The sequence below is a fragment of the Chionomys nivalis genome, chromosome 8 (genome assembly GCF_950005125.1).
Source record: "Chionomys nivalis chromosome 8, mChiNiv1.1, whole genome shotgun sequence".
NCBI lineage: Eukaryota > Metazoa > Chordata > Mammalia > Rodentia > Cricetidae > Chionomys > Chionomys nivalis.
This window is the reverse complement of record NC_080093.1, coordinates 23,323,668-23,349,084: the sequence shown is the minus strand read 5'-3', so window position 1 is coordinate 23,349,084 and position 25,417 is coordinate 23,323,668. Positions and strand designations below refer to the sequence as shown.

The 25,417-nt window shown below is 36.6% G+C and overlaps 1 protein-coding gene and 1 pseudogene across 1 annotated transcript in view; one reads left to right on the top strand and one right to left on the bottom strand.

The window, feature by feature from the left end:
• The window catches only part of Hectd2 (HECT domain E3 ubiquitin protein ligase 2), a 63,272-nt gene that overhangs the window by 33,778 nt on the left and 4,077 nt on the right, over positions 1–25,417 (top strand). Inside the window, exons 7-20 of the mRNA XM_057777981.1 lie at positions 3,977–4,022; positions 5,762–5,871; positions 7,326–7,474; positions 8,111–8,234; positions 10,518–10,614; positions 13,471–13,578; positions 14,394–14,526; positions 15,994–16,082; positions 18,853–19,011; positions 20,792–20,866; positions 21,534–21,621; positions 21,706–21,812; positions 23,470–23,585; positions 24,045–24,188. Coding sequence (XP_057633964.1) covers positions 3,977–4,022; positions 5,762–5,871; positions 7,326–7,474; positions 8,111–8,234; positions 10,518–10,614; positions 13,471–13,578; positions 14,394–14,526; positions 15,994–16,082; positions 18,853–19,011; positions 20,792–20,866; positions 21,534–21,621; positions 21,706–21,812; positions 23,470–23,585; positions 24,045–24,188 — 1,545 coding nt within the window. The remainder of the gene's footprint in view (positions 1–3,976; positions 4,023–5,761; positions 5,872–7,325; positions 7,475–8,110; positions 8,235–10,517; positions 10,615–13,470; positions 13,579–14,393; positions 14,527–15,993; positions 16,083–18,852; positions 19,012–20,791; positions 20,867–21,533; positions 21,622–21,705; positions 21,813–23,469; positions 23,586–24,044; positions 24,189–25,417) is intronic.
• LOC130879439 (U1 small nuclear ribonucleoprotein C-like) lies at positions 19,085–20,733 on the bottom strand (annotated as a pseudogene).

Genomic DNA, 25,417 nt, shown 5'->3' with positions numbered 1-25,417 from the left:
TTGAAGTTGGACCAGCCACACCAATAAAAAAGAGCCAAAAGAGAAGGCACAAGAATCAGAGACCCATTCCTCTACACATTCAGGACTCATCATAAAAGCACTGAACTGAAGGATACAGTTTGTGTGCAGAGGACTTGGTGCAAAAATATGTGGGCTCTGGGATTGCACCTTCAGTCTCTGAATTCTTATGAGCTTGGCTCAGTTGTTTTAGAGGACCTGGTTCCCCTGGTGTCCTCTGTACCCTTTGTCTCCTGCACTCCTTTTGCCTTCCCTTCCATGGTGTTCTCTGAATTCTGAGGGGAGGGATTTGATGGAAGCATCTTGTTTAGAGCTGTGTTTCAAAGTCTCTCTCACTTTGTGTAGTAGCTGACTGTGGGTCTGTGTATTATTCCTGTCCGCTGCAAGAGAAGGTTCTCTGATGATGGCTGAATAAGGCACCAACCTATGAGAATATCATCAGGAGTTTTTTTATTGAGAAAAAAAAAGACAAGTAGTATTTGGTTTTATTATAGGTCTCTGAACTATCTGGTGTCTGGTTCTTGGTTAAGACCCATCCAATGTCAGGTATGATAGATTGGGCCTTAAGTCAAATCAGTTGGTTAGTCCCACAAGGTTTGTAACAAAGGCTTTATGGTTGAGTTGGTGTTTAGGTTTCTTTTTTGGTAGCCTGCAGAGTACCAGTTAGTTCTCTTATTTCTCTGTTCATTTTTTTTTTGTCTGACTGACCTGTCCAGTGGTGAAAGTGGAGTGTTGAAGTCTCTCATTGTTAGTGTGTGGGGTTTAATGTGTGATTTAAGCTTTAGAAGTAATTCTTTTATATATGAGGGTGCCCTTGTATTTAGGGCATAGATGTTCAGTATTGAAACTTCCTCTTGATGAATTTTTCCTGTGACTAATATGAAATGACCTTCTTTGTCTCTTTTGATTGATTTTAGCTTGAAGTCTATTTTGTTAGATATTAGGATAGCCACACCTGCTTGTTTCTTAGGTCCATTTGATTGGTATAGTTTTTTCCAACCCTTTACTCTGAGACGATGTCTGTCTTTGAGGTTGAGATGTGTTTCTTGTATGCAGAAGAAGGATGGATTCTGTTTTCGTATCCAATTTGTTAGCCTGTGCCTTTTTATAGGTGAGTTGAGTCCATTTACATTAAGGGATATTAATAACCAGTGATTGCTATCTCCTGTTAATTTAGTTTTCATTGTTGGTGATGTTAATTTGTGCATTTTTCCCTCTTTGGGATTTTCTACTATGAGACCATCAATTGTCTGTGTTTTTGTTGGTGTAACCAACTCCCTTGGGTTGGGGTTTTTCTTCTAGTATTTTGTGTAAGGATGGGTTTATGGCTAGGTATTGGTGAAATCTAGTTTTGTCATGGAATATCTTGTTTTGTCGTTCTATGGTGATTGAAAGTTTTGCTGGGTACAGGAGTCTGAGTTGGCATCCGTGGTCTCTTAATGTCGGCATGATGCTTGACCAGGACCTTCTGGCTTTCATTGTCTCCACTGAGAAGTCAGGTGTAATTCTGATAGGTCTACCTTTATATGTTACTTGGTCTTTTTCCTTTGCAGCTCTTAATATTCTTTCTTTACTCTGTATGTTTAGTGTTTTGATTATTATTTGGTGAGAGAACTTTTTATTTGCACCCAGTCTATTTGGTGTTCTGTAAGCTTCTTGTATCTTCATAGATATATCTTTCTTTAGGTTGGGAAAGTTTTCTTCTATGGTTTTGTTAAATATATTTTCTGTGCTTTTGATTTGAACTTCTTTTTCTTCTTCTATACCTATTATTCTTAGATTTGGCCTTTTCATGGTGTCCCATATTTCCTAAATATTTTGTGTTAAGCTTTTGTTAGATTTAATGTTTTCTTTAACTGATGAGTCTATTTCCTCTATTGTATCTTCAGCGCTTGAGATTCTTTCTTCCATCTCTTGTATTCTGCTGTTCATGCTTGAGTTTGTGGTTCCTGATCATTTTTTCATGAATTCTGTTTCTATAATTCCCTTGACTTGTGTTTTCTTTATTGTCTCTATTTCAGTTTTCAAGTCTTGAATAGTTTCTTTCATATGTTCGATTCCTTTTTCTTGGTTTTCTTTAAGGGATTTGCTGATGTCTTTCAATTTTTTGTCTTTTCCTCCATTTCTTTAATGGAATTTCTCATTTCCTCTTTAAGAATATCAAACATTCTCTTGAAGCTATTTTTTAGGTCATTTTCTTCTGCTTCATCTATATTTGGTTGTTTAGGTCTTGCTATTGTAGGGTTTTTAGGTTTTACTGGTGTTGTATTGCTCTTTGTGGTGTTGCATGTGTTCTTACCTTTTCTGCTCATCTTTTCTTCTAGTAAGTGTGGTTGGGGCTGTCTGAGATTCTGGTGAGTAATCTTCTAGGTGCCAGTGAATCCAAAGCTCAGATGGTTGTTCCTTGTGGTAGAGTCAGTGCCACAGTTCTAGTTATCCCGTTGGTTAATCCGTGTTCCTGGAGATAGCTCAGCACTCCTGTGCTTTGCCCTGCTCCCTTGGAGTTTGCTGTCTTAGGCCGACTTTGGCCTAGGTTACCAGCTTTGACCTGTTTCTGTAAATCCTGGTCTGGATCCCCTCCTGCAGAAGTCCCAGGCTCGAGTTGGTCCTGCAAAGGTTTCTGGCTCAGGTCTACTACCTTGGAGTTCCCAGACTCAGGTAGGCCCAGAACCACAGAGGACCTGGCTCAGGCTTACTCACTCAGAGGTCCTAGACTCACGCCCAGACCCACAAAGGTCCTAGCTTAGGTCTATTCCCTTAAGGTCCCAGATTCACATCCGAACCCTCAGCAGTCTCTGGCTCTGGCTCACTCACTCAGCGCTTACTCCCCTGTACCTGTTCTGGTGAAGATTGCTGTCTCTGGACCAGTTTATTCCTGTTATTCTTATGCTTTGTCTTTTCATAGTGTCCCAGCCTTCCGGGATGTTTTTGTCAGGAGTTTTTTTTTTTTTTTTTTTTTCAACTCTTTAACTGATGTTTTCATTTTTTCTATTGTATCTTCAACATCTGAAATTCTTTCTTCTATCTCTTATATTCTTTTGACAAAGCTTGACTCTAGTTCCTATTCAAATTCTTAAAATTTTTACTTGCAGAATTCCCTCAATTTGGGTATTCTTTATTGATTCTACTTCCATTTTCAGATATTTAGTAATTTTATTCATTTCCTGCCACAGTTTTTTTTATAGATTTTTAAAAATGTTTTCTTCTTTTTTTTCTTTTTTTTTAAAGATTTATTTATTATGTATTCCTTCCATGCATGCCTGCACGTCAGAAGGGGATACCAGATCTTATCACAGATGGCTGTGAGCCACCATGTGGTTGCTGGGAATTGAACTCAGGACCTCTGGAAGAGCAGCCAGTGCTCTTAACCGCTGAGCCATCTCTCCAGCCCTTCTTAGATTTCTTTAAGAGTTTATTCATTTCCTCACACTGTTTGTATTTTCCTGGATTTCTTTTAGGGAATTAGTAATTTCCTCTTTAAAGAATCCTATCATCTTCATACTGACAGTTGTAGGATCTTTTTCTTATGCTTTAGCTATGTTTGAAAATTCAGGGACTGCTTATTGCAGTTTCTTGACATTTCTGTCACTTCAGGAATGGCCTGTAAGCAGAAGCACATTTTCTTCCTTTAATGTATAAATAAATATTAAGTAAAAATAATCTATGTTAAGCAAAATATATTTTAAATTGCTGATTATTTATTAGACTTTTAACCATTTCCATAGTTACTCTTTTACCTTAAAATGCTCTCTGAGGAATTTGGGTTTTAGGGGTACTCAGAACTAGCCTATTTCTCAGGATACTAGAGATGTGTTACTCTCTCAATAAGAATAATGCCTGTGAATTTAAATTCATTCTGGCTTCTCAGTTCTTGGAAAAACATATAATGGTCTTGTCTTTGTTAGATACTATGAAATTCAATGGTCATTTGTAATCAGTCATGCATGTTCTTTTTCAGCCCTCGAACAAAAGATGATCTTAGAGCATATTTTATATTGTTACAGGTAAGTGAGAATTGTTGAATTCATGTCAGTCTGCATGTACAAATTAAATGATAGCAGATAACTATTACTTGTCAATCGTATTAATACTCTTCAGAATAATAGTTACTTACAACTCAAAGACTAACATTGTAACAAACACCGAGAAGCTAAATTAGGTGAGGACTTAAGTTATTAGTGAGGTCTTGTCTACTTTCCATGGTGTCTAGGAGCAAACAGAATGGATGTTCTTTCCTCTTCATTCAGACTCTTTCCTTTGTACTAACTGGAACAGGCTACAGAACTGCCCCATGTGCCCGGTTTCTAAGTTGTCCATATTGTTCACTAATGTTCATTAGAATTCTGATAGAAACATCGAAGTTGTTACTATTTGTTCTAAGGCAAAATGATACTTGCTTCCTCATGAGAGAGATGCAGATTCAAAAATATAAAAAGCAAATTTTTATTTTTAAATTATTTTTGGAAAATCTATATTATTTAACACATTTGCATCATTCTTTATAAATTTATCAAGTTACCCAGGTATATTAATTCATTTAAAAGTAAAAAATATCAAGCATTTAATTCAGTATTATGATATTACCAGTATCATATTCAATAAAAGAAACATGGAAAACAAAAGAAAACCCAAAAAACAAACAAAAAAAAATGGGAAGGGAGAATGACCAAGAAAGATAAAGGAAATGAATGAGAAAAGCATCAAAACTAGAAGAAAAGAAAACATGCAGAGAGAAAAGCTACAAAACAACACTGTGAAGCTCAGCTGTCTTAGAGGAGTGTGTTAGTCAGGGGTCAGCTCTGCTCACACATCAATCACCCTTTCCCAGAGCTGTGGCTGGAGTACGATCAGCACCAATTTCACTCCTATTCATCAGTTTTGAAAAACAATGTTCTTTTATCATTATCACAATTGGATCAATTTTTAAGAATTTATTTTTACATTTTATTTGTGCGTGTGTACATGCTTCGTGTGTTGAATGCCCATGAAGGCTAGTTACATGCCCTGGAACTTGCATTGTACACAGTTCTGGGTTCTGAAACCAAACTCAGATCCTCTGGAAGGGCAACAAGCACTCTAAACCACCAGGCCATCTCCCCAGCCAGCACCTGATTTTAATAATAGTTACTTTTACAGACCATTTCTGAAATGTACACTGTAATAAAGCATCAGCTTTTTGAAAGAGAAACGTGGGCCTTGCTTTGTTGTGAGAACTCTTGCAGTCCTTTAACACGAAAAAGTTGTCAGAGGACACGCTTGTTCTTTGTGACATGTGCAGCCGATCGTTTCCCAGTGCAGAAACTTCACAGCTAGCATTACATGGTGTTCCTTTTTAAATCCAGAAAACCCATATTATTTTGTTGTTGTTTAATTGGATAATAGTGATTACCAGTATTTATGAAAGATAAACCTAAGCGCTTATGTTTTTTTTTAAAGCTCAAAACAACTCTTGAGGTAGATAATATTCCCATCCTTCAACTGAGGAAATTAAGAATTAAAGTTTTAAAACCATGCCTAATGACACACAGCTAATGTGGTAGGATCGACCCTCAGACCCCAGTTTGTCTGTGCCTTGTACTGCAGCAGAACCAGTCTTGCTGAAATAAATGACAAATCACTTGTTTTTAAAGAACTGCAGAAACTCAAATGTAGCTTCCTGAATTTGCCACTTAAAACTCATTAAGCTTTATGACTTTCCTTGTTAACACAATTTTAGCACAGTTATCTTTGCTATCTTTTTCAGAATCCTCAATTTAACATCACATCTACATACGTCATCTATGCTCATCTGCTACGGCAGATAGCTGCCCTGGTGGAAGCCGACCACCATTTCCTCGTTCACTGGCTGAAAAAGTAAACCTTCTGCAATACTGAGACGTTTCAGTCTCTCAGTTTTCAATGTGATATTACTAATTTTGTGATAAGCTACTGTAAACCTTTACCATATTTGAATGTCTTGAAGATTTTTAGGAATGATGTTTATACTTTGAAATGTTTCAAAAGCCAGTTATGAAATATATGATTTAGTAATACATAAAAGATACATAAAAATCTATTTTTAATCTAAGTAATAATGTTTTTGTGAAAATTGTTGTAAATATCTATCATTTGCAATTTTTCTATGGAACATTTCTGTTTTTTTAGACAACTCAACTGGATTTGTTCACCCATTGTTTCATTGTGTATCTTTTTATTTCTTCTCTGTTTTTAAACACATCTTATTATTTATGTGATGCTTTCTATTTGCCTTATGAAAAATACAAGATTGCAAAAGCACATTACTTCTTCCCCTCAGAAGTGTATTTACATTAACAGACTTTTCTCTATGGTGGATAGAAACCAAAAGAGCAAAATACTTCCAAAATGAGAGCTCAGTGCAGTCAGTTGTCATTCATCACACTAGCAGTGTTTGCAAGGTCACCATCAGATGAACCTGCAGACACCACCACCGAGCCTGCTCAGGGGCCTCTGTACAGTCAGTCCTGTCTGCTCACCAAGCATCCACTTTATGAGTGCTAATACTTGACTTCATTCCATGTAAGCTGATTGGTTAAATTGAGGTCATGACAGTTGCACTATTAACCATGCCAGTATGGCTGTAATACATACATTTCTTTATACAACACACCACATCCTTCTTGTTCATTGGAACTAGCCAGCACTTAATTATTACATTGTGGGATTTGGGTTTTTGCTTTTGGTTTTTGAGACAAACTCTTACTCTGTACCTCAGGCTGGCCTAGAGCTTACCATGTATCCCAATGTGGACTGCTAATTCGCAATCCCCCTGTCTCAGCCTCCCAAATATATGGGTTACAGGTATATACTGCCATGCAAAAAAAATCACAAAAAGATGAAAAACATGTTATTATACTGTAGAAAGGACACTGGGTTCCAGTATGAGATGCTAGCCCTCATTCGTGCATGCCAGATGACTCCACATTCTCACCATTGATTTATGTCCACAAATAACCATGCAAGCACAAGTGCTGACCTGTGGTGTAAGGGATAAATGTTAGCATACAGGTTAGTCTTCAAGTGCAGGATCTGTGAATCATGAAACTGACTACTGAAAGCTTAAAATTACATTAATGACACTACAGTAATTTGGGTGTTTATTTCTTACTTGAAAAGCAGTATCCATGATAGGGTTTCATATCTTTTGAAATGTTGTCAACTTAATAAATTTGAGAGAATGAATAGTCTATAATCTGTGTGCATAGGATGTAGTTTGATCTCTAGAAAAAATATTTTGACAAAATAAGAAATGAAAATTTTGATTGGAATTATTTCAAAATCTTTGCCAGATTATCCCAGAAGAAATTCAAACAGCTGGTAGAGAGGTTACTACAGTTTGTTTCCCTGCGTCTGTTTCCCGCGAAGCCAGAAGAGTTCCCACCTCTGACAAAGTGTTCCTGGTGGATCCCATCAGCCTCCAAAGTGCTGGCTTTGCTCAGTAGGTGTCAGCTGGTCTCTCGCCCTCACTAGTCTCAGGAGAAATAGCAGGGTATACCTTGAGTATCTCTGAGTGCTAGGGAGGCAGCTTTAACTTGTAAACCATTATTTTGAAGAAAAAATTATTTCCTGTTTTGTTTATGAATTTTACATTATATAATTTTTTAATTTAAATTTTTAAAATTAAAAAATTTATAAAGCTGGGAAAAGGTTGTTTCTCCAGTATTTTATATTATGGTCTTAAGTACAGATGATCCACTAAGTACTAATTCCCGAGAAAACATGAACTCCCACTAATTACGGAGGAACCCTACAAGAGACAACACTGGTGGAGAAATGGTGAATTAGTGGCCATCTGCACTCTATAAACATTTCATGTTCCTCATCACACTTTTTTTTAAAGTAAGAAATAGCTGCATTTTGAGCACAGTGTTAAAAATGGCTTTTTTGTTGTTGTTGTTGTTGTTGTTGTTGTTGTTGTTGTTGTTGTTGAAACTGCAAAACAGGAGTTTAAGTTAAAGCTGCAAAATGGGCATTTAAGTTAAGGCTAGCCAATAGATGCTAAATAATGTGTTTATTATAAGAATGGATCGCTACATGTTGGAAAAGAGCACTACATGAGAATTTATCTTCACAGATACTGCCAACAATTTGGTTCATCCTCCCCTTATTCCTTACACGGATTTCTATAATTCTACCTTGGATCACATTGATCTCATGGAAGAGTATCATACTTGGCAGAGCTTTGGAAATTCTCACAGGTATGGTCTACAGCTCATCTCTCTAACAAAATGTTATTTAAAAAAAAATTGGATTTAAGTTTATATTATAAATAATACAATTCCTGTACATATAAACATATACATATCTTTAAAATATCATTGTGTCTATCAGAAGGTCTTACTTTTGGTACATTTTGAGTTTATACACATGTTAATATAGTTTTATTTTAGTTAATAACATCTTTTTAAGAACAGAAGGGGTCTTCCCTAGGTACACGGTCTCCTGGAGCTTAGTATTCTATGCACAAGGGCAACTTACATATTTTTTCTCTAAAGTATCAGAAGATAAATATTTTCGGTTCTGCGAACAATACATGTTTCTATTTTAGCATGAAACAGTCCTAGACAATATGTAAATGAATGGCTATGAATGTTCTAGATGACTTTACAAAAACTGGTGATAAGCCATCTGGTCTTGGAGGCCATAGTGTACCAGTGCTTAGTCTAATTCATTATCACACACATATGGTCACCTGATACACATTCGCTCCTTCTCCCTCAGTCTGTGATTATGAATTACTTATAGAAGTAATAGAAAGGAAGAGAAAGGAGCTTCACAGTTTAATGCAACAGGTTTTCGAAATGCTTGGCAAAATTCTTGAATACTCTATACTTTTTATCCACATTTGGATTAAATTATCGATCCTATCTCAAATGTAATTTATTTCCCAAACGTGAAATATACAGGAGACTTTTCTTAAGAAGATGAAGAGATATAATTATAGATATAAATAACCCAGATATACACCTGAATTGATTCAGCTTTCCAGGAATTCTACCAGAATTGACCTAAAATTTATAATGGCCCTCTGATCAAATCTCAGTGCACATATGAGCTATCAAAACTGGAAATGATTTTTTTTCTAAAGACTATAATCAAACTGTGGAATATTTTCTTGGTAGAGTTTCTCTTCCCAAGATACTTTTCTTCCTATTTTAACATAATTGTGGCCATAAAACAACTAAGAGTTGCACTGTTTCCTTGACAACTTTTAATATAGAGCTCCTTCCAGTCTCAGGGCAGCATTCCAGCAGTGTGCTCCACAGGTGTTCCAGGTGATCCTGGCTGTCATTGGCAGTCAACTGGGATCTAGAATGGGCTCTGGACCTCAGCAAGTCACTACTGACCGTGGGCTGTTTATCTGGGTACTACATGTACATAGTATTTTCTTTTCATGTACCAAAATGATAAAGGTTGAGAAGCACTGTTTTAAAGTATATAATGAAACCAACATATATCCTTTTTAAGTTCATTGCATTTTCTTTTATTTCCAAACTTTCAGTTAGCATTAGTCATTCAGTTACTACTATTATTACTAGTACTGAATAAGTTGGGTTTGTTATCAGTTTGGAGTCAGAGTCAAAGCTGTCTGATGTTCAGTACATCGGGCTGTGCCTTCTTTCTCATATACACCACCTACTGTGTTTAGATGGAAACAGCTAACATCGAGGGTTTACTTGCACTTCTACCTCTGAGCTCTACCCCAGCACACACTGCAGCCACTTCTGATGGGAGTCTACCTCCCAAACTATCACTGCAGCCCCTTCTGATGGGAGTCTACCTCCCAGACTATCACTGCCGCCATATTCATTCTTTCCACATGCATTTATGTCTGTGTGGTCTGTGGCTTGCATATATAGTATAAGACTTAACTCTGACCTAGGAGCCAAGTTATTTCCATACTCTTTGATAACAATTTATATCTTTATAAGTTCATGCATTTCATGTTTTTATACCATTAAATATAGTAGTTACTAACATTTTTCTAACTTTATTCTATTACTCTTAAATTTATGACTCCTTTTTGTATGCTATTATTGCTATATTTTCTCATTTCTGATTTTCACACATAAGAAATAGTCCTTGAATATTAAATTTTATATTCATTTGAACATGTAAATATTCTGTCCTATTTCTCCACCATCAACACTTTTGCCTCTTTATCCTGCTGTTGGCCATGTTTTTCACAGATGACAATATAGGTGGCTGTACAAATGGAAACGATTTGTGAATGATGTAAGTGACTAGCACATATTTAGAAAGTTAGCTGTGGCTTCCTATAGGGAATTAAGGCACTGCACTTTCAGGAATGATACATTTTTCATAGGTTTATGGATATAAAATCATGCACATAAATTTTTTTGTAAATGGTAAAACACCACACAAAAATGTTTTATATTGCAAGGTACCTTAGGTTCCCTTAGTGTAATTTTGCTAAAAAATGCACCATTTTGCTTTTTCTGTTTTCGCTTGTTGAGCAGGTTTTCCTTCTGTCAGTACCCATTCGTTATTTCTATAACTGCAAAAAAAATCATTATTCAGAGAGACTCAGAACAACAGATGATAAGCATCGCAAGGGTAAGCCAGTTATGAAACCTATTTGTGCTGACTGTAATCAATACCGTAAATAATAAGTTAAATGTCTTGTGATTGTTTTAGTGTAATCAGGAATTGTTAAAAATATAATTTGTGTAATTACCCCACAAGGTAACCCTGTCACAATATGGGAGATGGAACACCCTTATCTAACCAGCTTCCAGTTACATTATAAATACAGCAGAAGTGTTTCTGATAGACCCAGATTTGAAGAGCTTTTTTTGAATTCATTTTGTATAGAGTTCCTATTCCAGGTAGTTAGAGAAATATCACTGGAAACCATGGTGAGACCAGGAGGGCCTTAACACAAATCACTCACACTATAACATTCTCTGGAGTTCATGAAAACCAGAAACAACCAAGACATCAGATGTTAAAACTTTAAGTATATGTCTAAAGGACTAAGAAATATGCACAAAGAAAGGGAAAGTGTTTTTTAATTGTTTCTCAGTACATGGGAAACACACAGAAAGTAGGACAGACTTTTGGAAAATTGTAGAACAAAATGAAGTTCACCCCTGGGCCTCATTACTGCCTACCACCGTATTCAGTGTAGCGCAGGCAGAGCCATACTGCTCATCCTCACACCTGTGCATCTTGAGCTCCTGCCGTGTCACAAGAGTGTGCGCACTTTTCAGAATGAAAGAGAAGCGTGGTGTCTTCTTAAAGTAGGAAGAAACAACAGGAAGAAATGATTTCCATGTTCTGTTCAAAAGTATAAAAACAAAGTATAAATTATTATTTGTTAAAATATAAAAATAAGAATAATTTATTCAGAAACTTAGTTCCCTGATTATTTTTTCTGTCACAGACAAGGACAAAGGTTTTGGTGCCTGATAAGCTTCAAAAATCAGCTTGCATTGAGTACGGGAATATTAGAAGAAATTGTATTGCCTATGGCTCCAAAGAGAATTCCAAAGCCACACTGCCCCTGGAGAATGAGTTTAATTTGGTGTATTCAGCACCAGATACTGGCTCAAGGGTTAATATATAGCTAATCATCTAGATATTTTGGCTTAGTTGCATTTCTGTTTCATGTGTCTTTTTCTTAAGTTTTTTTTTTCAACTTTGGCTTTATGGTTTATTATAGTTTAAGTAAATTAGAGATGGCTGGTTCATCTAAATTTCTCTTAACAATTCCCTGCCACTCATGTTTAAGGAATCAGGATCTTTCTGTGCTGCATTTCTTCTACTGGAAAGGAGAGCAGCAGATACATTTTCACAGAGCGTGGGAGGGAGTAGAGACTAAAGACTCAAGAGGTATTGTTAGTTCTCACAGGTTCTTCCTGTTGTGCCACTCAAGTAAATGCCTGGGGACTCTTCTAACACAGCTGATACTATTGTCTGAAACTGCAAAAATAAGTTCTGTAAGACTGTCAAAAGTCCTACCTCCTCGGTCTCTTTCATTTGGAGCATTGTCATGGCAGATAGGCATTTCCAGTGGAAAGAACTGCCGAGCTTGTCCCCATGAGCATTGGGGGTAAGTGTAGTTAATGCCAACATGTGGCAGCTGCTTAGGGGCAAGAACAGAAAGAGAAGACAACAAAAGAAGGGTAAGACAAAATATCTGTTACATAGACACTGTCCAGGAACACAGACTCCCTTGGTAAGACAGGGTCCAGAAAAGCAAAAGGCTACTAAGTCTTAACATTGGATATTGGAGGCCTGGAGGAAGTCTCAAACTCTATAGATTTGGGGAATGGAAATTACTATACTTTAGATATCTGAAACATTCATCCTTATCTGTAAAGAATTCATCTTTATCATCACCAAAGACAATTAAACAGTCCAGTAATCATTGTCTAGATAAGTAAATATACAAGCATGTTGATTTTGTATAATAAATGATATTTATATATTTCTTATATATTTTAATATGTTGGTTTTTATATACTCAGTGCTTATATTTTGAAGAAACATGAAAAATGAATTTTTCAAATCTGTCATATCTGTATCACCCATTATTCTGTTGTTAACATTTTAGTAAATTTTCTTTGGGGAGTCTTTAAAAACAACAGAGATAAAGCAGTGTTCTATGCATAATTTTGATCCCTGTTCAAACTGTTTACATAGTTTTCCTACTCATTTTTAGTAGCTGCATTATGTTCCACTAACTAGATCTGCTCAGGGTAGTTCTTAAGCTTTGTTTTTATGGATAATATTTTTATAACTATCTTCTGGAATGAAATGTTTTTCTAATCTTCAAAGTTCCCAGAAGTAGAACTATTATAGTAAAAAGTTTGATCATTGCTAAGTCCCTGATACCATAGGTATGTTAATTTTTTACCTTCTAGAAGGAGACTATTCCTTTAGAGTAAATTCACTATCTAAAATAGATTAAGCCTGAGTTTACTGTTAAAAATATCTGAATTGGTTAAACACTCCCCCAACTTTTGGGGGGGTGGGGTTTGAGACAGGGTTTCTCTGTGTAGACCTGGCTGTCATGAAACTCACTTTGTAGACCAGGCTGGCCTCAAGACTCACAGAGATCTGCCTGATCTGCCTCCCTGAGTGATGGGATTAAATGTGTATGCTGCCACCATCCGGCTAAATGTCCCCCTTTTATTACACAGCAGACTTTGCTTTTAAAGTTCTGAGGCCTGTTGAAATTGCAGTGCAGCCTTCTCACTATAAAAGTTGAGTAAGATTTTGATACCCACTGGCTATCATTTTTCCAAAATAAAGTAATAATGTTTTACAAGTTAAAATGTATGTAATTGATTTATGAGATTATTTACATGAGAGATAGCATAAACAAGAATTAAGCTATTTTGACTGTGTTTTAGATGAAATTATAATTTAAGTAAAGTGAAAATGTTTGCTTTCTTATTTAATTAGCAAAGTCTGGTGGATAAAGTATCTCGAAGACAAAGACCTGACATGAATATGTTATTCCTAAATATGAAAGTAAGGCGGACACATCTGGTTAGCGACTCACTTGATGAGGTATAATTCATTCCAAAATGATGTTGATTAAAATAAATTCAATCATTTGACTTATTACTAAAATTTTATTTATTATTTTTATGTGCCAGTGTACGTGCTTCCAAAAATTCTGATAGTTAAGATAAATTTTCTATAAATAAGCTTTATTTCATCTTAATGTTTATTAATGGTTGATTAATTCCTTAGAGGAGTTGATGTAGAATACTTAAATGCATAATTCATGTTTCTTAGTATGCTACCTGGATTCTAGACCCACTAGTCTCTCTTTCTGATTATGTATGTAACAAGTCATTTTAAATTCTCCAAACCTCAGATTTGCTCATCTATAAACTACAGGTCTGACCTATAGGGATGGATATTTAGATTCACACAAACATTGGCCCATTTGTGTATATTGCAGAGTATCCTGCATGTGCATGCTGCAGTCAGACATCATGTAGTTAAGAGGAGAAAATGCCTGTTATACCCATGTCGTGTTATTAATTTAGTGTTGAAAGAGAAAGGGGACATGAAAAATTATTTTGTATTATCATCTACTAATTTAAAAATTTGGATACACTGTGATTCTTGGAGACTGTAACCTTTATTAAGGCATCTGATTGCTATTTTTTCTAATCTATAAAACAAATATAATAATACCTAGCTTATTGTGTCTGGCAACGTGGATGGATGGGTAGATAGATGGATAGATAGATGGATGTTTATGGAAGTAAAAATAAGCTAAAGTCTGCCTAATATTGTTCTCAAAATTAAAAACAAATGAATACCTTTTTATTGCTCTTTGTTCTCCCTTACTATATAACCTCTTCAAATAGTTAACCCGGAAAAGAGCAGACTTGAAGAAGAAGTTGAAAGTTACATTTGTAGGTGAAGCTGGATTGGATATGGGTGGCTTGACTAAAGAATGGTTTCTTCTTCTAATTCGCCAGATTTTCCATCCAGATTATGGTGAGTATGTAATATTTGTGACCAGTGTCTCTCAATGTTGACAGAAGTTTCTGTCCCACCCAATCTTGTAGCCGTTCAATCACAAGGAAACATGCAGTGGCCTACATTAATTATAAACTGATTGGCCTATTAGCTCAGGATTCTTCCTAATTAACTCTTATATCTTATATTAACCCATAATTTTTGTTTGTGTTAGCCACATGGCTTGGTACCTTTTATCAGTGAGGCATTCTCATCTTGCTTCCTCTGGTTCTGGGTGACTACTGCAGACTGAGCCTTTCCTCTTCCCAGAATTCTCCTATTCTGGTTGCCCCACCTATACTTCCTGCCTGGCTACTGGCCAATCAGTTTTTTATTAAAACAATACAAGTGACAGATCTTTACAGGGTCCCACAGTATCTCCAGGCTTGTTAGAGTTCAGTAGCAACCCTGATATTTTCATCAACTATAAATGAAGAATTTGTATGGAGATAACTATGCATCTCTTGAATAAACCAAATGCATGAAAGTATGGCATTGAAATAAAGGGCATTCAGAATTTGAAAGCAAGCCTACAGTTTTTTCTATACTAGTTTAGGAAGCTTTGTTCATTAAATAGTGAATCATTTTAAGATATAGTGTGTTCTGGGGAGATGGTTTAGTCAGTGAAGCGCTGGCTGTGCCGGCGTGAGGGTCTCAGCTACCATTCCCAGCATCCATGTGAAAGCAAGTACAGCAGGACATCACTTCTGTAATCCCAGCACCGGGAGACAGAGGGGAGGACCCTAGAGCTTTCTAGACAACTAGTCTGTTTTAACTGGTCAGCACCAGATTCAGTGGGAGACTCTGTTTCACAATAAGACGGAATGTGATTGAGGAAAACATCTGACATTAACCTATGGTACCCACACACATACAAATATGTATACACACATGTATATAGCACAAATAGACAAAAAGATAGTAATTCATGAGTTGTTTTTAGGACATAAATCTTCAAATTTTATTTTATTTAGAGGAACTGCCTACATAATTATTAGCATCTTCTAAATGCTTCCTTAAAAGGAGAATTTTTATATTTTATAGGGCACACACACACATACACACACATATATATAGAGATATAGATATATATATAGATAACATAGGTGCATGTGTAAAATCTGGTGATATAAGACAGGATTGGCAAAGACAGATTGAAGTATGCAGATAATGCTCAAAATTTATTTCGCTCATGAGCTATAAAGCTATTGTTTTTATGAAGTTATCTGATTATTTTATACCATTTATCTTCAACTCAAGATATCAAAGAAAAATAAAATGCCTTCCACATATATTTTACTAAGATGTGCAAATGTAGTCTGTTAAATTTTTAACATGAACGATGGTTTGTAACAACTGTTACTACAATGTTTTGCTTTCAGTAGTTATCATGTGTATTTTACCATCACTTTTTGTCTGTGGACAAATTGTGTTTCCTCTTTGCAGGCATGTTTACATACCACAAGGATTCACACTGCCATTGGTTTAGCAGCTTTAAATGTGATAACTATTCTGAATTCCGATTGGTTGGAATTGTATCCTTTAAACTGTCCACTAGGAGGTGCTACTGAACTAGGGATTTGTTTTAAGTTTTTTTAAAATCTGTATTTTAGAAAAATGTTGTTTTAGAAAATTAAACATTATCAAATCTATTAGTTAGATTTTCTAATCTGTATAATATGTAATATCACATCTCCATAATCATAGTTTCAATACATTAAAGAAATGGCTGAGGTTCAAATTTTTCTCCCTTATCTCAAAATGATTACTTAAGTATCAAAATTATTAAAAATTTAAAACATTTTTAAAATAAAATGGAGTATTTTCCATTTGTAATAAAGTATCTTCTGTTCTTGTTTTGTGCTCAGTTTACTCAGCTTACTAAATTGCAATTGCAAGAATTAAATATAGGTCTTTTAATGTACCCTGAAATCCTGACACATGAAGAAGGTAACCCTAAGAAGTTAAAAAATAAATGCAATGAGAAATATTTAAAGCATGCATAATTGTTTTAATTAATTAAATTTTTAATGTTAAAAATCCATTTACCATTCTCTCACCTCTATCTCGGATGTATTGTGTAATTTATTCCTACATTGGGAGGGTTAAAGATATGTTAGATATTAGACAAGATGTCTTGTACATTAGCTTTTTAAATTACATGAAATATAATTGTCTAGAAAATGAAGAAGAGGAAATAGATGAACAAGTGCAGAAGATGTGTTGGCTAAAAGAGAAAACTTTCCAACTTTGAGAAGCTTAGCATTTCAGTGCAAGGTCGCTCGTTTAGTCTCCTTTAGAGGAGCATGCAGCATGGCATTAATAAGTGCTAAGGGGTTTGTGACCTCATTAAAACCAAGATTAGTATAAAAATAAGGGTGGTGGGGTCTTAAGGTAGAAAACATGATATTATAGTCTTCCCAAAAGGTAGGAACTGAAGCGGGAGAACGATGGGAGGAGTGAAGGCTGAGATGTGGTGGACCTGCTACAAAGCCGCGGCCACACTGGACCGAGGGGACATACTGAGCACCCACCCACAAACAGCCTCTCTGAGTTGATTATGATTACACCCTGAGGACACAGTTGAAAGAGTAAATGAAACAAAAAGCAGCAGGAAACAAAACTACACATTGAGATAGGCAAGTTAATTTGAAATGTTTTATAGATTGTCATATCTAAGGTCCAAAGCAGCAGATTCCACAATATTCAAGAATGCTGGACTAGTGTTTTCTGTTGTTTACAGTTCTCACGTGAGTGTGTCCCACTAACCTGGTCCTGTTGACTAACAACCTATTTGAACTTCTTGATGTATGTGGTGAGCATGCTTTGCAGGTCTCATGTCATAGCTCAGAGTTGTATGAAGTCAGCCATCACTATTGAAATAGTGCTATTCATAAAATCGTGAATTGCAGTCGTCTCCTATCATAATATTGGTAGTTTTTACTCAGTTGCTACCCAAAAGATCACAGTAAGCATATCTTTATGTGTGCTTCTCATGCCGAACAAGGTGCCTACAATTATACTCACACAATTATTTAGTATTTGATTACAGTATTCTAAAATATGGTAAGGTCTTAGTGTTTACAAGAAATAGAGCAATAAAACACAATAATAATGGTAAAATATTGTAGAGCTTATATCAAGAGCATTAAAAGTAGAATTGCCTCTACCGACAAGGATATTGAACACAGTAGAGAAGTATGCACATGCGGTTTCAGAGTGTGCACAGAGCAGAACACTCAGTGACACCAGCAGTGAAGTCGCCCCACCCATTTCCCCCAGAATAGGCTGATTTAGTGTGAAGTATTTCTGTATGTGAGAGGGCTCTGTAGCAAAGCCTGTTAATCTGCTTCCTCACTGTGCATTAGGTTTTAGGAATCTAGCATTTAAATTTTTTAAATAAAAAATGATCAGAAGTTATCACCACAGTAGAAACTTAGAAAATTATAAATTCTGATACTGTGGTAGTATTATTATTATCATCATTGCTACTATCCTGATGATGTAAGTACATCTGAACATATTTTCATTATCTTCTTCTTCCACACACTAGTCGGCCTACATGGTTATTTGAAAAACAGTATAGCTATTTCTTATGTCACCAGCCCTATTTTACCTTTGCAAATTGAATTCCAGAGTGTTTACAGAAATTTGCTAGGCCTATGTGTTTAGTTTTCCTTTTGAATCTATAAAATGAATTACTTTTTAAGTAACTTTAATATGATAACTGACCATTTAAATACTATGAAATTTGATTTAAACCCCCCTTTTCAGCAAATGGATGTTACCTTCTGCTGCATAAGTATACGAATTTTACAATAAATAGGATATCTCAACTAGCTCTTCAAGTTTTATATATGAGTCTACTTACACTATTTCATTAACAGTATTTGTACATCCATATGCTTGTTCATTCCAGCTCCTTTAACACGGTCTTATTTAAGCTTTGAATAGCTAAATATGGCAGCTTCTAAAATCAGTGCTGTATTCTGCAGTGAATAAAACTCTGGGTGCTGCTTATAAAACCACCAACATGCTTGCTTAAATTTAGCAATTTTTATATATTATATAATTTATAGGAATGCCTGAAATCATTAAATACTATTTAAATTAACATGTTTTCCCATGACTTTTGCTAATCAAGAATTATGGTATTAAATAAAGGGAAATTAAAGAAAGAAGAAAGGTGTGTTGGACTAAGAAAGTCAGTGTTAGATCTGAAGGAAGTGTGAAAAGTGCTGCATAATTCAAAACTCATTTGTTGTCATGGATTTTATGTTAATACTTAACATTTAGTATGCATAGCTCATGGGACTAGCTGTTTATAACAGCATCACCTTGGATATTCGTTTTCCTCCCTGCTGTTACAAGAAATTACTGAGCCCTCCCGTCGTACCTAGTGATCAAAATACACCAGTAGGCATCTGCAGTGTTACCATTGATGACTTGTGTCAGATTATGCCTGTAAGTATGTTATTAAGGTCTTGTAGTCATGTAATGATAAATGCCTCTTTATACAGTTTTTAATGTTATTCTTACTTTAAAATAGCCTTCCCTTTTAGACCTCTTCTCCGTCTTGCTTTCAGCCCACACACATATCCTTACAGAGATAGCCACCTATTTTGCAATGTACTTAAGCTCTTACAGAACAGATTTTAAAGTCTGATGAACATAGATTTGAATCCAGACCATGCCACCTACTAGCTTTGTGAACTTGGGTGAGTTATTTAACCTCTCTGAGCATTAATGTCCTTAGGGGAATAATAGGGTGGTTTTTATTAATAATTAAAAACAAATCCCAGGTTCATTCCTGGTGCCCATATCAACTACCTGTAATACCAGCTCTGGGGGATCCAACACCTCTGGCCTCTGCAGACACCAGCACACATGTATACATACTCATATACAAACTTACACAAATACACATAATTTAAAATAAATATTTTTAATGGTGATAGACATATCAAATCTCTACTGACCTAGATTTGTATAAAAATATGTGCTTTCAAAAACGAAAATTTTACAATTTTATTACACATTTCACAGTACAAGTGAAAAATACAATTTTTATCCCACTTCTCCCATCCAAGACTGTTCTCTTTGCCAGTAATGGGAGAAGTCTCCCTTGTCATGCCACTAAAAAACATTCAGACACAGCACCATGATCTTCTGGCAAAACAGAACAAGTAACACAAAACTGATAAAGAGCCCCTCTGTTGTTATCTGTCCAGTCAAGTCATGCCAGGATGAGTGGGCACCATCATGGGGCAAGCAGACAGTCTAATCATTGGAGATTCAGGTATCATGGTCATGTGGCCTTCCATGAGTGGCCTCATCCCAAGAACAGGTCCCATAGACATCATCCCAGGAGAAGGGCCTATCATTGGCATCATGGAAGGGCCTCCCATGGGGGGTGTGTGGGCATCATACCAAATGAGGAGGACCCAGGAGATTGGGTAGAATTAGGATCATTTCCCCTGCAGGAGGAGGAGCAGAGAGTAGAGCGAGAGGCATCATTCCTAACTGAAATGCACCCATTATTTTGTCAGTCAGGTTTTGGGCCTGCTCTTCCATCCATTTCTGATGGTAGACTTTCACGGTCTTTGTGTTTCCTAGCACTGCAGTGTGTGGTCATGGGTAGTCATGATAAAATCACCGCCACCCTGCCAAATATCAGGCCCTCACTCCTGCGCTTTTAATGGAATAGAAATTTATTACATAAAGTATGTAAGATTATTGCAACCCATGACATTATTTTTCCAAAGAATTTCATATAAATTAAAAGTAATTTTTCATGCATCTTGAAAAAATGAAACATTAAGCCCTTAACATATGTGACCTGTATATCTAATGTTTAAACAATGCATTCTAAAATAGCAGCACATTTTTAAGAATATATATGTATAAGTTGAAAGTGAGAACTACTACAAATCCACAAACAGTTGTGTGGCAGAGAGCCAGGAATTACACTGGAAATCATGGTAGAGCTCAACTCCCGCTTGCTTAAAAGTGGGCCGCTGGGTTAGCTCTCCGTGTGAACTAGATGACTCCCTCCTGCATGGCTTCAGTTTTCCCCAGCTGCAGATGGTGGAAGTCACTAACAAGTATCATACTGCAAATGCTTCTTTAAAGTATGAGTTTACTATAGTCTTAGACTCAAAGTAAGGGGTCACAGTGTGTCTCCTTACAATCTGAAGGAATGCCGGTTGACTGTAAAAGACAGGTCACAGATTTGTTTTTACAGGAATTGGCCCATGGATTAAAGGAACTCTTATCCTATGAAGGCAATGTTGAAGAAGATTTCTATTCAACATTCCAGGTACTGATGAGAGCATACGCCGTTTGTCAGCTGTGCTTCCAATATGAAAATGCTGTTACTAAACACTTGCTGATGGATGAACAAGGACGACTCAACACATAGAATCTTAAGACAAAAGATCTTAAGTCTCATGTAGCAGTGCAGCAGGGGTCCTGGCACTCAGGAAACTGAGGCAGAACTGGGATTTTGAGGACAGCCTGGGCTACACAGAAAGACCCTATCTCAGTTTATTTTAAAAGGATCAAAGCTAGTAATGTAATAGAGATAGTCCAGCAGACAATGTGCAGATAAGCACGCGGAAATGCATCCAGCAAGGCAGTTGCATATTCCTTTTTACTAAAGTTAGCCTACTGCATCACCCCAACACAGGAAGTTTAGGAGAAGCTAATGAGTCAGACCAAAACACTCATTTCCACCTCTCTCACTTGCCATACAAGTTTTGTGGGCTTCCTTAAAGGAGTTAACTGTATTTAACAGGAAGGATTAAGAACCTGCTTTTTTCACCTCAGAATGACACCTCTGAGTCATACACACACACACACACCAAGTTTAGGCTTTTGGCAGTTGCGTTCTAAAGGGAGGGACAGGACTGTTGTACAGATCTACTCACTGAAGTCCAGTGTTCCGCCATCAGTACCAATAAACATATCATGGTATCGCCCATCAGGTTTTTCAAGAAGAATTTGGAATAATTAAGTCCTATAACTTAAAGCCAGGGGGTGATAAGATTCCAGTTACCAATCAGAATAGAAGAGGTAAGTTAGATGCCATTTTTAATTGCAGAGAATTAGTACTTTTCATTTACTATGACTATGTAACAATGTGAAATTGCTTTCCAGAATATGTACAGCTTTATACAGACTTCCTTTTGAATAAATCTATCTATAAGCAATTTGCTGCATTTTATTGTGGATTCCATAGTGTGTGTGCTTCAAATGCCCTAATGGTGAGTTTAAAGTCTTAAACTTTCAATTAGGTTTTGTAATGGTATAACAGTTAATTCCTTAAGTATCTTGGTAGATGAGCTTTTAAAATTAGAAAATGTTTTCTACTTTAAAAAATAGAGTTAGAAGTAACAGTAGTGCTCCTGTTTCAGCCTTTCTCCGCTAGGGAGAGAAAAACGTGACCAGATTTTTCTTCCTTCTGCTATGTCTTAAATTAGGACTTTAAAAGCTGTAAGTAGATGTTAAGACTTAGGAGCAAAACACAAAAGGAGAGCAAATGCCTAGCTCCAGAGAAAAGGACACTTCTCACTAAGTAAGGAGGACGCTTCCTGCCTACTCCAGGGTCTATCAGCAGCCTTGGGTGTATAGTTCATCTCCAGAAGCATGGTAGACTGTTGATGGTAACTGGACTTAGACTGCCATATTGTAAATATCAGTGATTCCTTCACCTCATATACCCAGCATGTGCCATCATGCCTCTCATATGTCCCTTCTGCTTTATTAGGAGAGATTGGTGTAGCCTTTCATGTCGGTTGTTTTGAAGAAGAAAGGAATGGACTATCAAGGTTAATTTGGGGGCAGGGGCAAGTACCTTAGCTCTTTACAGTTTGTTTTAGAGCAGTTCTCAGCTTGTGGATTGCAAGCCCTTTAGGGGCCCAAGGACCCTTTCACAGGGGGTCAAATGTCAGATATCTACAATTCATAACAGTAGCAAAATTGCAGTTACGAAATAGTAACAAAATAGTATTATGGCTGAGGGTCACCGCAATATGAAGACCTGTATTAAAGGGTCACAGCATTAGAAAGGTTGAGACCACTGTTTTAGAGTAACCTCTGAAGTGTTAATCTAATTAATCTTTAACAACCAAAAATTGGGAGTCAAATATCAGGGTAAGAACCTGAAATATCAGAAAAGCAGGAAGCAGCTACCAGTTGCTTCCTGCCTCTACTGTTCCTCCATCCAAAAAGGCCAAGATCCTCTCTCAATCCTGCCTGCCGACCTTCCTGTCTCCTGTCTGTCTACAGTCCTCCAAACCTCTATGGTCAGCTAGTGGCTAGCTCCACTCTCTGACTCCAAGCAAGCTTTATTATTCAGAACGCAAACAAAATATCACACAACAAATCTTTGCAACACATTTGCTGAAAGTACCTTTGAAACAGAAGCACCATTGGGTTAAAACTAAGTTTTATGACTCTCTGGTAGTGGGAGGACAGAAGAAGGGAAAATAAAAATTAAATGGCATAGGTTCTCTATTTCTCAGATCTACTCTCCAGGTTAGAACAAACTCACCTGGATGGTGGAAAGCTGTCAGCAATGCAGAGCAGAGTAAGTGCAGCTCTGCAGTCAGTGCACAGAGCTGGCAGGGCAGGCAGGGCAGTACACAGCGGTACTCCGCCGAGGGCAGAGAAGGCTGAGTGTGCTTCATGCCAAGCTGTCTTGATTTTCTGAAATTACTAATTACTGTTTATTAAGATACAAACCTTTTGAAACATAATACCTTGCTGTAGTTGGAAAATATAAATGAAAAGCATCTTCAACAAAAATCATTTGATTTACTAAAAAAAGTCATGATTTCTGATTTGATTCTTTGATTAAAACAGTTCAAATTTCATTTAAGACCATCATTTTTAAATTATGGCTTTTATGGTTATTGACAGCTGCTTCGTCCAGAAGAGGTTGAGATTCTGGTGTGCGGAAGTCCTGAGCTGGATATGCATGCTCTACAGAGGAGCACTCAGTACGACGGCTATGCGAAGACGGACCTGACCATACGGTGAGCTCGCCGTCCCCAGATGCTTGGATGGAGGACAGGATAGGGTGTGCTTGCTTGTTTGTTAAATTTAGAATTCCTCAATCATTTGTTAAATATTCTTCAGTCCACCCTGTCTTAGTTCATTTACAAAAATAAGAGAGTACTAAAATGTGAGTACATTTAGCGATCCCCTTAGGAGGAAATTATATAACTTCCTATCAAAGTGTACAGGTTTTTTCAAATATGCTAAATTCTAAATAGCATTTTACTGGCACTGTGTTGAAAAATAAGACTTTCTGATTATATAGAGAAAAAATGAGCTCTGTGCTAACCATTTTTAGACTAGTTAAATAATGTTATAAAATGTTACTTTGTACGATTATCAAAGTGTGTGTGTGTGTGTTAAAGTTTCCCAGAGCTTACTTTATTAGAATCTCTAATTAATTAAGATTATATCATTGTGTAAATTTTCTCCTGTAGATACTTTTGGGATGTTGTACTTGGATTTCCTCTTGATCTTCAGAAGAAGTTGCTCCATTTTACTACAGGAAGTGACAGAGTGCCTGTGGGAGGGATGGCTGATTTGAACTTTAAAATTTCAAAGAATGAAACTTCTACCAACTGGTAAACTCTGGATTATAACTTTATTTTTAATATATAACTTATTACTAATTTTGGTATCAAACGAGTCTTTTAGTCATTTTCATGTAAAATACTGCAGTGTCAATGTGACCTTGGAGTGGAAGAGGCTGTGGCTGAAAGTTCCCTGCAGTGTTGACACAGCCCAGTACTGATGGCAATTCCCTTCCATCTGCTTCTTGCATGCCTGGGCCAAGTACTGCTTTGTGGTCTTTAGAACTTAGCCTGTCTTATAGTAGTCTTATAGTCTAGTCCTCATTGTTGTATAAGTGATCTTTATAATTAGGAAATACATGAAGTTGAGGCTCTTAGAAGAGGTAGTACTTTAACTTCTGGTGCTCACCATCTTCCAAGTCATATGAAGTGATAAAGACCATGACTATAAACAGTTTCCTAACAGTGTTCATGGCTGACTAATGCTGATCTTCCTTACTCCTAGTGCAGTGTTCTGTGGTTTCAGAAACTACTTCGACTAGACTCGACTTAGGTTATAATCACCCTTGCCCTGCAGCTCACACACTGAATGTTTCTCAAATCCTGACTCAGTCCTTTCAGTTTAGAACCTGAGTTGGTCCTGTGTTTGCCGGTAGCCACCACCCTGGGTCTGTCACTTTTCACCTTGTTCCTAGCTGAGTTAAGGCCTCTTTCCTGCCCAGGTTCCCACACAACTCCTTTTCTGCTCTGGCCCTGACACCCTGGGCATTAGTAACTTTATTGTAGCTTTCTCTCCTCGGTTCCATCATTTCTGTTTATACCCACAGTGTTTCGCATCATCCTTAAAACACACTTTGCCTGCCTTCCTCCACTCCTTTGGTTTGTTCCCTTTGCATGTGATACATGCTTGCTAGCACTCATGGAGATCCTTTCTAATGTTATCTTCTCCTGGGACACTAAAATGTCATCATTAGATACATTCCTTTTTCATGGTTCACCTTAGACTGCAGCCATTTAGCTCTTAAAGACACACGTGTAGTAAAAATGGTTATTGAATAAATATTTAAAACTATGTCTAATGAAAAATTATACCTGAGGGCTCAGAATATTGCTCTGTGGTTAAACACAAACATCTGAGTTCAGATTCCTAGCAACCAAATAACAAACCGTGTGGGATACATTAGCTTATACCCCTGAGCTGGAGGAAGACTTGGAGACACATGAGGATCACTGGGGTTTGCATAAAGCCAGCCTAATTAAGAAAAGACAAGTTATAGGTT